General features: G+C 37.9%; 2 protein-coding genes across 2 annotated transcripts in view; one reads left to right on the top strand and one right to left on the bottom strand.

The window, feature by feature from the left end:
• The window catches only part of RMDN3 (regulator of microtubule dynamics 3), an 18,108-nt gene extending 15,888 nt beyond the window's left edge, over positions 1 to 2,220 (top strand). Inside the window, exons 9-13 of the mRNA XM_079129021.1 lie at positions 130 to 207; positions 424 to 522; positions 769 to 822; positions 1,052 to 1,132; positions 1,453 to 2,220. Coding sequence (XP_078985147.1) covers positions 130 to 207; positions 424 to 522; positions 769 to 822; positions 1,052 to 1,132; positions 1,453 to 1,506 — 366 coding nt within the window. The 3' untranslated portion in view covers positions 1,507 to 2,220. The remainder of the gene's footprint in view (positions 1 to 129; positions 208 to 423; positions 523 to 768; positions 823 to 1,051; positions 1,133 to 1,452) is intronic.
• RAD51 (RAD51 recombinase) overlaps positions 1,586 to 12,842 on the bottom strand; it is a 24,132-nt gene continuing 12,875 nt past the window's right edge. The window contains exons 6-10 of the mRNA XM_079129026.1: positions 9,852 to 9,946; positions 5,838 to 5,951; positions 4,887 to 5,016; positions 4,591 to 4,712; positions 1,586 to 4,145 (exon numbers count right to left, since the gene is read on the bottom strand). Of these exons, the coding sequence (XP_078985152.1) occupies positions 4,022 to 4,145; positions 4,591 to 4,712; positions 4,887 to 5,016; positions 5,838 to 5,951; positions 9,852 to 9,946 (585 nt within the window). The 3' untranslated portion in view covers positions 1,586 to 4,021. The remainder of the gene's footprint in view (positions 4,146 to 4,590; positions 4,713 to 4,886; positions 5,017 to 5,837; positions 5,952 to 9,851; positions 9,947 to 12,842) is intronic.

The raw sequence follows: 12,842 nt of genomic DNA, 5'->3' as shown, positions 1-12,842 counted from the left end.
CTTGTGCTAGTCTATTCCGGATTGCCTGTTCCTACCCAGCTCCCTTAGAAGGGCTTTCTCACAGCCTCAGTGTCTTGCTGCTTTTCTTGGACTTTGGTCTGATGTTTTATATTTGTATTTTCCCTCCAGGAGCACGTGGACAAAGCCATTGCTCTCCAGCCAGAAAACCCCAGGGCTCACTTTCTTCTTGGCAGGTGGTGCTACCAGGTAAGCTACATTCCAGGGCTAACGTAATGGTCCTAAATGTCCTCTGTCACTGATCCCTACAGGGTTGGTCCTCAGCTTCATCATCCTGGTCTGGCTTGGGTTACATTTCCTCAATGCTCACGTTATTGATGGCTGACTGGTTTTAGTACAGAATATTCAGTACTTCTAAAGGTTTTTCTTAAACCTTTTATTCACATCTTGATCTTTTGATGGCAGGTCTCTCACCTGAGCTGGCTAGAAAAAAAAACTGCTACAGCCTTATTTGAAAGCCCTCTCAGTGCCACTGTGCAGGATGCCCTCCAAAGCTTCCTGAAGGTATGGGGGAAGATGGGTAGCAGCCCCAATACCAGGGTATCCTTATTTTTCCTAAGGACATTACTGAGACCCTTAATGGGAGGGATTCCTATAGGGGACAGTTGTTTGCCTGTTCAGTGGGAAAATGAGAATACCTAAATAGACCCACTGAATCAGTCTCTTGTTTGGGACCGGAAATCTCTACTTAATAGACTTCAGCCTTACTTGAATTTTGGAACCTCTTAACGAAGTGCCTTCCTTCTCTAGGCTGAAGAACTACAGCCAGGATTTTCCAAAGCAGGAAGGGTGTATATTTCCAAGGTAAACCCACTCACTTCAACATAGATGAAAAAACATTTATGTAGATGTATTATGTATTTCTGGGAACTTATTTTTTGGTGCTGGTGATAAAACCCAAGTCCTAACACATGCGAGGCAGGCTCTCTACCACAGAGCAACATTCCCAACCCTTCTGGAACTCTTGAAAGCACTCTTGTCCATTTAGTCTCCTGGTGGTGGTTGTCAGGTTTTCATTGTTGTCTCTTCTCAGTGCTATAGAGAACTAGGAAAAAACTCTGAAGCTAGAAGGTGGATGAAGCTGGCCTTGGAGTTGCCAGATGTTACTAATGAGGTAATACTTTTTAGAGTTTTTAAAATACTGAGTTCTACCACTATGTCATCAGGTGACCTTTTCAGCAAAGAAAATCTTCCTTTGAGGTCTTATTTCCCTAGGATGAGAGTATACCCTCTGCATGGAATCTCTTGTATGTTCTATGTACATCTCACCTAGGGGAGGAGTAGATTTCATGGGCTCTAGGCTGTCCGGGAAAGTAGGAGAAAAACTATAGCTAACATCTCAGGAAGGAAGAAAAGGGCCCCTCAGGTACCAGTTGTTTGGAAAAAGGTTGGCTCAGATTTTGAGTACTAGATTTGTTCTCTTTGTTTCTCTAGGATTCATCTTTCCAGAAAGACCTGCAAGAATTGGAAGTAATTTTAGGAGAATAATCACATTTCAATGGCCTTTATGACTTCAGGGATACTACTTAAGAGGAGGGGGGAAATCAAGGCTTTTATTCCACAGACCCTGAGATCAGAAAACCAAGCAAGTCTGGTGTAGGCAGTGTCCTGACCCTTGGGTCTGACTGCTACCCACTACCATTCCCCAACTTCTTGCCTGCTGTCCATCAGTTAATTTATTCTCATGTTTTTACCTAATCTAAAATTAGGGAAGAACTTGAATCTTAGGTTTTTATTGTTCTTCCTCTTAAAGAAATTCTTGAAAGATCAAGAGTCTAGCATTTGCCTTAGGGTTACATGTGGGTGGAGCCCTGAAGGCTGCTAGAGCTAAATGGTGAAGTAGCACTGCCTTCTGATTGCTGGTGAGGTGGATGAAATTCAAAAAGCTATAGGAACAAAGAGAACTTGTCACTCTAATGTTTTGAACTGATTAATATTTAATAGCTATTATCTATAATCCTAAGATCATACCCTACTTACCAGGACAAAGAGGGCTTAGAACAGTCCAGTATTGCCCTCTCATAACCTATCATGTGGACTCTACCTATATTCCTGGGTTAAGGGGCTGGATCACTTGACTTCCAGAGTTCTGGCAGCTTTTGGAATGACAGCACTGGCATAGGGTTTATTGTGCAACAGTGATCTGAAGCATTACCTGGAATATATTTTGGCACAAGCTTGAAATAAACCAAAGTTGATAATAATGATGATGTTCTTGTTTCCTCCTTATATGAAATTATAGATGCTTAGAAAAAGTGCACTAAATAAGATCTTTGATTAATGTTCTTTCCAGTGAAAAAATTTAGCTGCATGTAAAACATAGGCAGAGAGCTCGTTTTAGCCTGAACAAGACCTATTGCCACTAACAAGTATTCCCTGCTCCTCTTGTTTGGCACAAAGCCTAATTCCACCTAGAATAAAGAGTAAGACAAGTGTCTAGGTCAGATTCACCTGAGTACTTTATAGGGCTGAGATGCCTTTATATAAGAGCCAATCTTTCACTCCAGAATCTGTCATTATGTCTTTATTATACCAACCTAGGTTTATTTTGTGATGTAGAAAGAGAAGACCTGAGATATGGTCAGTTCTGAGAATAAAACAACTTTTGTTATCTACAGATACAAGTTTTTGGATGGTCAATGAGCACTTTCAGTAAAATCAGGATTAGAAGCCTTCTATAGCTGGGACTGTAGGTGTATACCACTGTGCCCAGTTCTTAATCATTAAAATCAGTCAAACAAAGCTGCATTAAATTGACCTGAGTCTTCCCATTTCTTTGCATATGGTAGGGGACTGGCCTATGCAGCAACAGAGATTTTCAGTGACACATGCCAATACTAGCTGACAGGCCCCTTAAACTTTGAAGAACTGGTTAAAACCTATTCCAAGTAGAAGTCTTGGGAAGAGAAGGATCTCAAATCCCTATAATAGAATAATCTGGGAAAGTGCCAGACCACTACAACCCAAGACTTATGGAATAAAAACAGGCCACAGGAGAGTCATGAATAATTCAAATATTTCCCATTTAAGTATATAAGATCAATTACCTGAAAGTAGGATTTTCTTTTTAGTTTTCAATACTTAAAGCAACAGAAACTGTGCCAAAGAGGTATTATGGAAACCCTATTTTGAAATATTCATCTTACTCTAGAATAACTCCTATAAATGGTACACTGGGTTTCAGTGCACACTTATAATCTCAGCAGCTCAGAAAATTGATAAAGGATCACCACAAGTTTGAGGTCAGCCTTGCCAACTTGCAGACTCTTTCAAAATAAAAAGGGTTGGGGATGTACTTCAGTGATAGAGCACCCCTGGGTTCAATCCTCAGGACCACAAAAAAATAAACAGTACATTAATTTCAAATAGTTATTTTATTAACAGCCTCATACTATTTCTGCTTACTTAGCCTATGAAATGCTTAAGATTCCAGAATTAGGTTAGTTTTAGTGGTAAGTAAGCAAGCAAGCAGAAGAAGGGCTGATGGCCCAGCAGGCCTCATCCAAGATTCCTTAATCAAACCAAATTTTTATGAATTCAGGCACACAACCTTAAAACCTACATACTAATTAACAGGGGAGTTTTACTGATACAGAAAAGATCCTGTGAAGAGACTCATTCATTTGGCTACAGAACTCAGACATTTTATTTTATCATTATCTGGAAGTGAAAGAAATCAGATCTTCCCAACTTTACTTGTCTGAAACCTGTTAGCCCCAAGTCCATCCCAAGACACTATGTCAAAGGTATTTTATACCTCTCCAAACACCAAAGAAATTACAAAGATTAACATACTCCAGAAGGAATAAACATTTCAGATCAGTTTGTGAATACTGACCTGTCTCCTGTTTACACCATCAGAAAGGTTGAACAATAGCTATTTTCCTGAATGTCTTGTCCTGGCAGTCACAACAGGAAGAGGCCTGTGAAGAACCCCAGGGAGCAGTCCTCTTTGTTAGATTGTAGCACTTAAAGTTTACCACAGGGAAAAAACACCAGTAATTCAGTCTTTGGCATCTCCCACACCATCCGCATTGATGGCAAACATAGCTTCAGCTTCAGGAAGACAGGGAGAGTCGTAGATTTTGCAGATTCTTGTTTCCCCTCTTCCTTTTCTCAGGTATAGTCTGACCCAAAGACACAGACCAAAGCACCAAGTTATAATTACATCCTTTTTTTATAATAGAGCTTTTTTAGACATGTGTATGTGTGTGTATGTATTTCCTACAAGGACATTAGGGATCTTAGTGCATCTAGTGCACTTCCAACCTGGAGAAATCCATTCTACCCTAATGGAATGTTCATACTGAAACACTTTTCAAAATAATCAGGCACAGGCATATTAATTATTCATATTCATTCTTCAACAATTGAGGGTTTTAAATTCCTTTCTGAACTAAAAGCAAACACCTGTACCAACCAGAGTAAGACAATTAGATTTAGCAAGATTTTGTTTTTAATTACACAATGTCAGCTTTAATAGGGTTTAAGTGGAAATATTTTATCATCATGTCTAGTTCATAGTTAATATGACATGTATTTCAACAAGAAGTATTGATGCCATTACCTTACCTGGTGGTTGATGCATGAGCAATGATGTTTCCTCCAATAGGTTTTTTGGGATCTGCAGCAAACATGGCTGCTCCGTCCACTTGAGCTACCACTTGGTTGGTGATTACCACTGCTACACCAAACTGATGGGGAAAGGATGTCAGTTTTGTGGCTATAGACATTCTAAGAACCTTAATGCTGCCACTACATTCCCCCACAAAGCAACAAATGACTCATGTTTCTCCTCTTTTCTATAACTTGATGATATTAGGCACTAATGTCCTAGCCTCTCAGCAAGGTTCCTTCCTGCAGCTTACCTCATCAGCAAGTCTCAGAAGCATCCGCAGAAACCTGGCCAAATGCATCTGCCTGGCTGAGAGCTCTCCTCGACCTGAGTAGTCTGTTCTATAGAGAGCGGTGGCACTGTCTACAATAAGCAGTGCATACCTACAGGGAACAAGAATTTTCTTTTTTTTTTTTTTTCTTGGTATTGGGGATTGAACCCAGAGGCACTTTACTACTGAGCTACACCCTCAGTCCTTTCTATTTTTTGAGATAGGGTCGCAGTAAGTTGCCAAGGCGGGCCTTGAATTTTAGATGCTCCTGCCTTAGTTGCTAGCCCAGTGGGAACAGCATTTTCTGAAGACTATTTCTAGCCTGTGTCAGTTTCTGCTCCTGTACCCACTATCCTAAAATCTCATATTCATGATTTAATTTGTATAAAGGTGTTTAATAAATATTTGTACAGCATTCAACCTAAGGTAGTATTTAAAAAGATAAGATTTCTAGCACGTTCAGTTATTTTTTTTTTTTTTGGAATGTGTATAGTGATGAGGATTAAATTCAGGGTCTCACGCATGCCAGGCCAAGTGCTCTACCACTGAATTCCATCCCCAGCTTTGGCTTTATTTTTCATTAGTGACTTGATCACAAAACAAGAGTGTCACAATAGGCCAGGAGTGGCTATGTACACCTATAATCCCAGTTCTAGAGGCTGAGGCAAGAGGATTACAAAATTCAAGCCCAGCCTGGGCAACTGAGAGAAACCCTGTCTCATAATACAAAAAAGGGCTGAGGATATGCAACTCAGTGCTATAAGTGTGTGCCCAGCAGGCACAAGCCTCTGGATTCAATCTCCAGTACAGCCTGTGTGCACACACACATCATAACAGAAACTAAAATTCTCCATTTCTAATTCAAGTTATTATCAACAGGATTGAGGGAAAAAGCTCTGGGAACATATTTGGTGTCTTCTGCTGAGCACAAACCTGGACTCTACCATCATGGCTGATGCTTGATAAAGGAGCTGAGTCTGGTGGTCTGTGTTGAATCCCCGAGCATATGCTACATTATCCAAGACATCACTGCCAGAGAGACCATATCTAGAAGAGAGAACATTTTAGGCACAGAACTCAGATGAGTGAGAAATTCATTTTTAAGATTTAAAGATAGGTAGGTAAGAAGTAGTGTTGACAGTGCTTTCAAGGCCCAAGAATATAAATATCTTTCTTTTTTCCTTTTTTGGTGGTGCGGGGGATCAAACCCAGGGTCTTATGCATGCTAGATAAGTGCTCTCCAACTGAGGCACATCTGCACTAAATTCCTTTCTGTATGATATACAGGCAAACTTCATAGAGAAAGATGATATTAAGAGTAGATCTATCTGGCAAGACTTCAAGATAAATCAAATTTATTCTTTGAGATCTCCTGAACTAGAATGAGAATTTCTAATTACAAGGAAACAATATTCTGCAAAAAACCAAGGACAACAAGCCAAAATAATGTATCAATTTAAATTCCCATAACTGTTGCTATATGGAAATTAAATCTGCTAAAAAGGATCCCCAAACTATAAGTTCAAGAAAACCAAAATAAATAATTTCATTTCTTCCAAACTCTAATAATAGTTTACAGTTACAAGAATAAAACAAGTTACAGTTCAGAATATATTTATGTATGAATGACATCTGAATTCAACTTATAGCTCAGTGATTTTTTTCCTTTGTGTCTAAAAATGGCAATAAAATAGCTCCTGCTTTCATAGAATGGACTCACTTTTGCTACTGCCACCTAAGACAATGTTCAAGATTGATCAAGAAAGACAATTTCATTCTCATTAAATGTACAGGGCTGGGGATGTGGCTTAGTGATGGAGCACTGGTGTAGCATACAAGAGGCCCTGGGTTCATCCTCACACCATTAAAAAAAAAAAAAAAAGTTTTGATTTACCCATCTGAACAAATTCAATGAACTGCCTGCACTTTTTAAAATTATTTTTTTCAGTTAGGGGTCTCCCTGTGTTGTCCAGGCTAGCCTCAGAATTTGAGTTCAAGTAAGTCTTTCCCATAGCTGGGATTAAAGGCACACATTACCACACCTGGCTTTGCCTGTACTTGCACAAAAGATTTCCTGCATCTGTCAAATATGATTCTCGCTCTTCTGGACTTCCAAAAATGTGGTTTGGGTATTTTTATGGCTCTTGTGAAGAGCTACTGGGCCATTCTTTTACTGGAATATAAATTCCTTTAGGGAAAAAACTGAAACTCTCTACTTTCCTAGTATATATACCTAGTAAATTTTTCTCCCCCTTTTTGGGTACAAGGGATTGAACTTAGGGACACTCAATCACTGAGCACATCCCTAGTCCTATTTTGTATTTTGTTTACAGACAGGGTCTCACTGAGTTTTTAGCACCTTGAAATTGCTGAGGCTGGCTTTGAACTCAAGATCCTCCTGCTTCAGCCTCCTGAGCCACTGGGATTACAGGTGTGCACCACCACACCTAGCTGTATTTAATTTTTTAAAATAACTATGTTACTAGTACCATGTACAGTAAGGGTCTAGAGTTTCCTTTTTTTGCACATTTATATTGAACTATATTAGCATCATGTTGAAAAGTTGTCTTTTCCACATAAATTGCCTTGGCTTCTTTGTAAAATCCAGTCACCATAAAGTAAAGGTTTTATTTTTGAACTCTCAATTCATCCTTATTCCATGATCACATTTACCTAATTGCTGTAACTTTATATATGTATTTATTGGCAGTTCTGGGGACTGAATCCAAGGCCTTACATAGGCTAGGCAAATACTCTTATCACTGAGTTATATCCCCAACCCTTTTAATTTTATTTTGAGATAGGGTCTCAGCTAAATTACCTGGGCTGGCCTGAACTACGATCTTCCTGCCTCAGCTTCCCAAGTAGTTAGGAGTACAGATATGCCATCACTAATCCTGAGTTTTAAAATTGGAAAGTCTAAGACCTTCAATTTTGTTCTTTCTTTTTCAAGAATATTTTGGTTTTTCCAAGTCCTCTATATTTGCATATCAATTTTGTATCTGGTTCGTCAATTTTGCAAAAAGATTGCTTAAATTTTGACAGGGATGGTGCTGAAATCTGTAAATCAAGCCAGGTGTGGTGGTGCACGCCTGTAATCCCAGCAGCTCAGGAGGATAAGGGAGGAGGATCACTGAGTTCAAAGCCAGCCTCAGCAACTCAGCGTGGTCCTAAGCAACTCAGTGAGACCCTGTCCCTAAATAAAATATAAAAAGGGCTGGGTTGTGCCTCAGTGGCTAAGCACCCCTGGCTTCAATCCCCCATACCCAAAACAACAACAACAGTAAAAAAGAAATCTGTAAGTCAATTGGAGGTAGACTACCATTTAATAAGAGTCTTCCTACCCATGAATATGGAGTTTAATCTTCAATATCTGTTAGCAAGTCTTATAGTTTTCAACTCTTCTTTTGTCAGATTTATTCTGAAATATTTTCTTGTTTTACCCAGAATGGTCAGAACTCATGGGCTCAATATTGTTCTAGCTCAGCCTCTCAAGTAGCAGAAATTAAAGACATGTGTCACCATGCCTGGCTACTGTTTTATTCTTTTTCATGCTATTGTAACTGAAACTGTTTTTTGAATTGTTCTTTGTTAATATGTAGGAACACAATTATTTTACATATTGATATGGTATCCCACAACCTTGCTGAACTATTTTTTTTAGTTCTAGTTTTTGGTGGATTCCTTAGGATTTTCTACATATAGTCATCATGTCATCAGCAAACAGTTTTGCTTCTTCCATTCCAAATTTGGATGCCTTTTATTTCATTTTCTTATCTGACTGCACTAGCCAAGACCTAAAGTACATCAATTGACTATAAGTGGTGAGTTTACTTTGATCCTAACATGAAGAGGACAGCATTTGAAACCTCACCATAAGTATGCTGTCGGTAATAGGTTTCTCAGAGATGTCTATTATGGTTTAGATATGAGATGTCCCCCAAAAGCTCATGTGTGAGACAATGTAAGAATAAAGACACATCAGATTATGAGCTTTAACCTAATTGGTGTATCAATTCACTGATATGGATCACCTATAGGCAGGTAAGGTGTGGCTGGAGAAAATGAGCCAGTGGGGGTATGCTCTAGGGTTCATGTTTTATCCCTGGTGGGCAGAGGACTCTGCTTCCTAATTGTTATGTCCTGAGCTATTTTTCTCCTCCGTAACCTTCTGCTGTGATGTTCTGCCTAATTTCCTACCCAGAGGAACTGAATCAGCCATTTATGTATGGACTAAGACCCCTGAAACTGTGAGCCAAAGAAACTTTTTCTCCTCTTATTGTTGGGTCTTTTGGCATAGTGACAAAAAAGTCAATGAAAACAACACACACTTCATCAAGGCACTGAACAGATGATTTACCCATTATTGATGATGATATATCGAAGGTACCATCCATTATTGAAAGTGAGAGAGACATTAGTCCTCAAATATTTGTTGCATTGTCTATTTTTTCTTTCAATTACCTCAGTTTTTGTTTTGCTTATTCTGGAGTTCTGTTGTTAGGTGTGTATATGTTTATAATTATTTATTCCAGGTGAACTGACCTTTTAATTCTAAAATGTTCCTCTTTATCACTAGAATTTTTTTTTTTTTGCCTTAAAGTCTATTTTGTTTTATATAACTATTATTCATTATCCTTATGGTGACTGTTTGCATGTGAGATCTTTTTCCATCCTTTTACTTTCAACCTATTTGTCTTTGAATCTAAAGTGTTTCTTTGGAAGTCAGCTGGATTCTATTTTTTATCCAGTCTGACAATGATTCATATATTATTGTGTCTTTTTTCCCCCCTTCTTCCTTTTACTAAAGAAGACCATCCTTCTGAACCATACATATAACTTTGGGATGTAAAGAAACACAAGAGACATTCTTTAGCCAAACTAACATTGGCGATCACTACAGTGAGAAGAGCAGCCATATATTCTCTAGTCTAATAGGTAACCTACCTCTCAGCTACTGCTAGCAGTCGTTCTGGCCTAAAGGTACCCTCAGTGTCAATGTACATGGCCTTTCCTTCACCTCCACCCCGATCAATGGGAAGCTAAAGAGGAAAAAAACAACAAGAAAAACAATGGAAACAATTGATATTTCTGATACAGGAGATCAAGTTCCCCACGACAGGTCTATAATTCCTCTTACTCCCAATAAAGCAGAGAGGGGAAATAAAAACTCTAAAATGACAATCAGAGGCAGGAAGGAGTCATTCCCTTTTGATGGAAACACAGTTGGTATTAGACATGAAGTTGCTCTCATTGTGTCTAATAGTACATAAAGCTAGCATCTTGTCAAGAGCTGGATTGCTTACAAATATAGTTCAAAGTAGGTGAGAAAATTTGACTGCACACCAACAGATGTATCAGTTCAACAGTACAAATACTTAGACCTTTACCCTAGGTTTAATTAACAAGGGACCCTAATCCAATGCCCAATTAATTTTAGCATCCAGATCAAATGTATACTTACTTTATTTAAAACAAAATTTTTATAGTTGTAGATAGACAGAATGCCTTTATTTTATTTGTTTGTTTTTATGAGGTGCTAAAGATTGAACTCAGTGCCTCATACATACTAGGTAAGTGCTCTGCCACTGAGCTCCAGCTCCCGCCCTATACTTCACTTTATTGAGCAGAGTTCATTCCAAAGGGCTACTGAAGGGGCTTGTCAATGGCTCAGAAGCATCTACAGCAAATTTAAAATATGAGCAAGAGAGAAGGTATTTGCTGCAATAGTATATATGTGTTAAAAATGAACAAAGGGAAAAAGGAAAATAACAGTTTGTTATAGAAAGAAGTGGGGAGGGCAGAAAGAAAGAAAAAGCAAAATGCTTAGCATGCATGAAGCCCTGGGTTTAATCCCCAGCCTCAAAATCCAAAGAACCTAACAAAAAACTCCAAATCCCCAAACCCAACATACACACAAAAACATACATACACCCAATCAATCAAACAAAATAGGCAAGAAAAGAAAGGAACACAACATTATGAAAACTGACTTATAGGCCACAAGAAAATCTCTATTTTGAACTACCTACCCCATGTTAAACACCTTTAAATTAACTCTACAAATTTTAAATGAATGATGCTTAAGGATAGTTTCCAAAATAGAAACCTATTTTGAAGCCAAAATTCACATTTAGATTCTGAGGAAAATCCCTTGGAACATTTTACGTTAAGGGGCTCGTGGTGCTAAATGTTCTCATCCTAGAAAAAACTTTTTTTCAAAATTACAGAACTATATGCTTGGGTTAAAAATTCAGCCCCCTTCCTCCTGCCCCCTATTCTCCTTCCTTTATTCTACTGGTCTTTCTTTCTCTCATTTATTTTTGATTGGTACTTTATAGATACACATAAAGGTGAAATGTGATATGGTATATTTACGTATTTACATAGTGTAATTTTGTTAAATTCATTCCATGTTTCTTCCCCTTCTTGTTCTCTCAGCTCCCTCTTGATCTTTTTTTCTTTATTCCATTGATCTTCCCTAAATCTTTATGATATCTGACTAACCTGCCCTTTCCTCCCTCATTTTGCTCTAACTTCTGCATAGGAGAGAAAACATTTGACTCGATTTTCCAAGTCTGGCTTATTTCACTTTGCATGATATTCTCCAGTTTTATCCATTTACCAGCATCTGCCATTCTTCTTTATGTCTGAGTAAAACTCCACTGTGTTCAAAACCACATTTCCTTTATTCATTCATCTATTGACAGGCATCTGGGCTGCTTCCATAATTTGGCTATTGTGAATTTTGCTGCTGTAACACGCTGCTGTAACACTGATGTGGCTGTTTTTTTTTTTTTTTTAAAGATTAAATAAAATCATGTAAATCACTTAAATAGTACTTGGCATACAGAAAGTACTTACTACAGGCTATGTTCTCCAACTTGCCCTATTAGTGCAAACACAGCCATCTTGTGTTATTGGGCTAGGGCGCCAGCATTTTAGCTGTTTTTAAATAACTGATTAGTATCATAATTTGACTCTTCCTATCCTACAGTGATGCGTGTTGTTTCTCACTGTTACTATTCTAATAATGCTATGGTATAAATTCTTTGTACATTTATTAGACATATATGAAACATTTCCTAAAATAAAATTTCGGTGAAAGAGTGTTTTTTTTTTTTTTTTTTTTTTTTTTTTTTTTTTTTTTTTTTTTTTTTTTTTTTTTTTTTTTTGTACTGGGGATTGAACCCAGAGGTGCTTAACCAAGTCTTATCCTTGGTCCTTTGTAAAATTTTTGTTTTGAGACAGGGCCTCAAAAGTTACTTAGGGCCTTGCTATGCTGCTGAGACTGGCCTTGAACTTGAAATCCTCCTGTCTCACCTTCCCAAACCACTGGGATTAGAGGTGTGCACCACTGTACCCAGTTAGCATATGTTTTTAAATTTGATTCATATTGGGGCTGGGGTTGTAGCTCAGTGGGAGAGCACTCACTTAGCATGTGTGAGGCCCTCAGTTTGATCCTCAGCACCACATAAAAATAAAATAAAGGTATTGTGTCCACCTATAACTAAAAAAAAAATAAATAAATAAATAAAAACCACATTTTTTGATACATGTTAAATTCTTTTCAGAATTTTAAAATTATTCTAGTACTTGGACAAATATGGACTGTATTTTTATATTTTAACTATAGCTCTCAACTTTATATGACTTCACTGTTAAGAGATCTAATACTTAGCAAGTTTTTACTTCATTAAGTTGAGAAAATCTGAACAGTGAGAACAAAGAATGTTTAGACATAAGCAGTAATCTAACATCCTCTCTATACCTCTGGTCCTAGCTCTTAGACTGGTGAAATGTAATCCTTTCAACTTTTAATAAATTAGCATTCTTTTTCTCTGAAAAAAAAAAAAAAAAAATCAAAGATCTACAGTGGCTCAGGCACCTGTGAATGTTATTTTTATAAAAAGGCTAGGTTTACGTGAGACCTTTGCT

Source organism: Sciurus vulgaris, assembly GCF_902686455.1.
Source record: "Sciurus vulgaris genome assembly, chromosome: 2".
Lineage (NCBI taxonomy): Eukaryota > Metazoa > Chordata > Mammalia > Rodentia > Sciuridae > Sciurus > Sciurus vulgaris.
The sequence above is the reverse complement of the archived record's forward strand: the minus strand, read 5'-3'. Positions and strand labels throughout refer to the sequence as shown.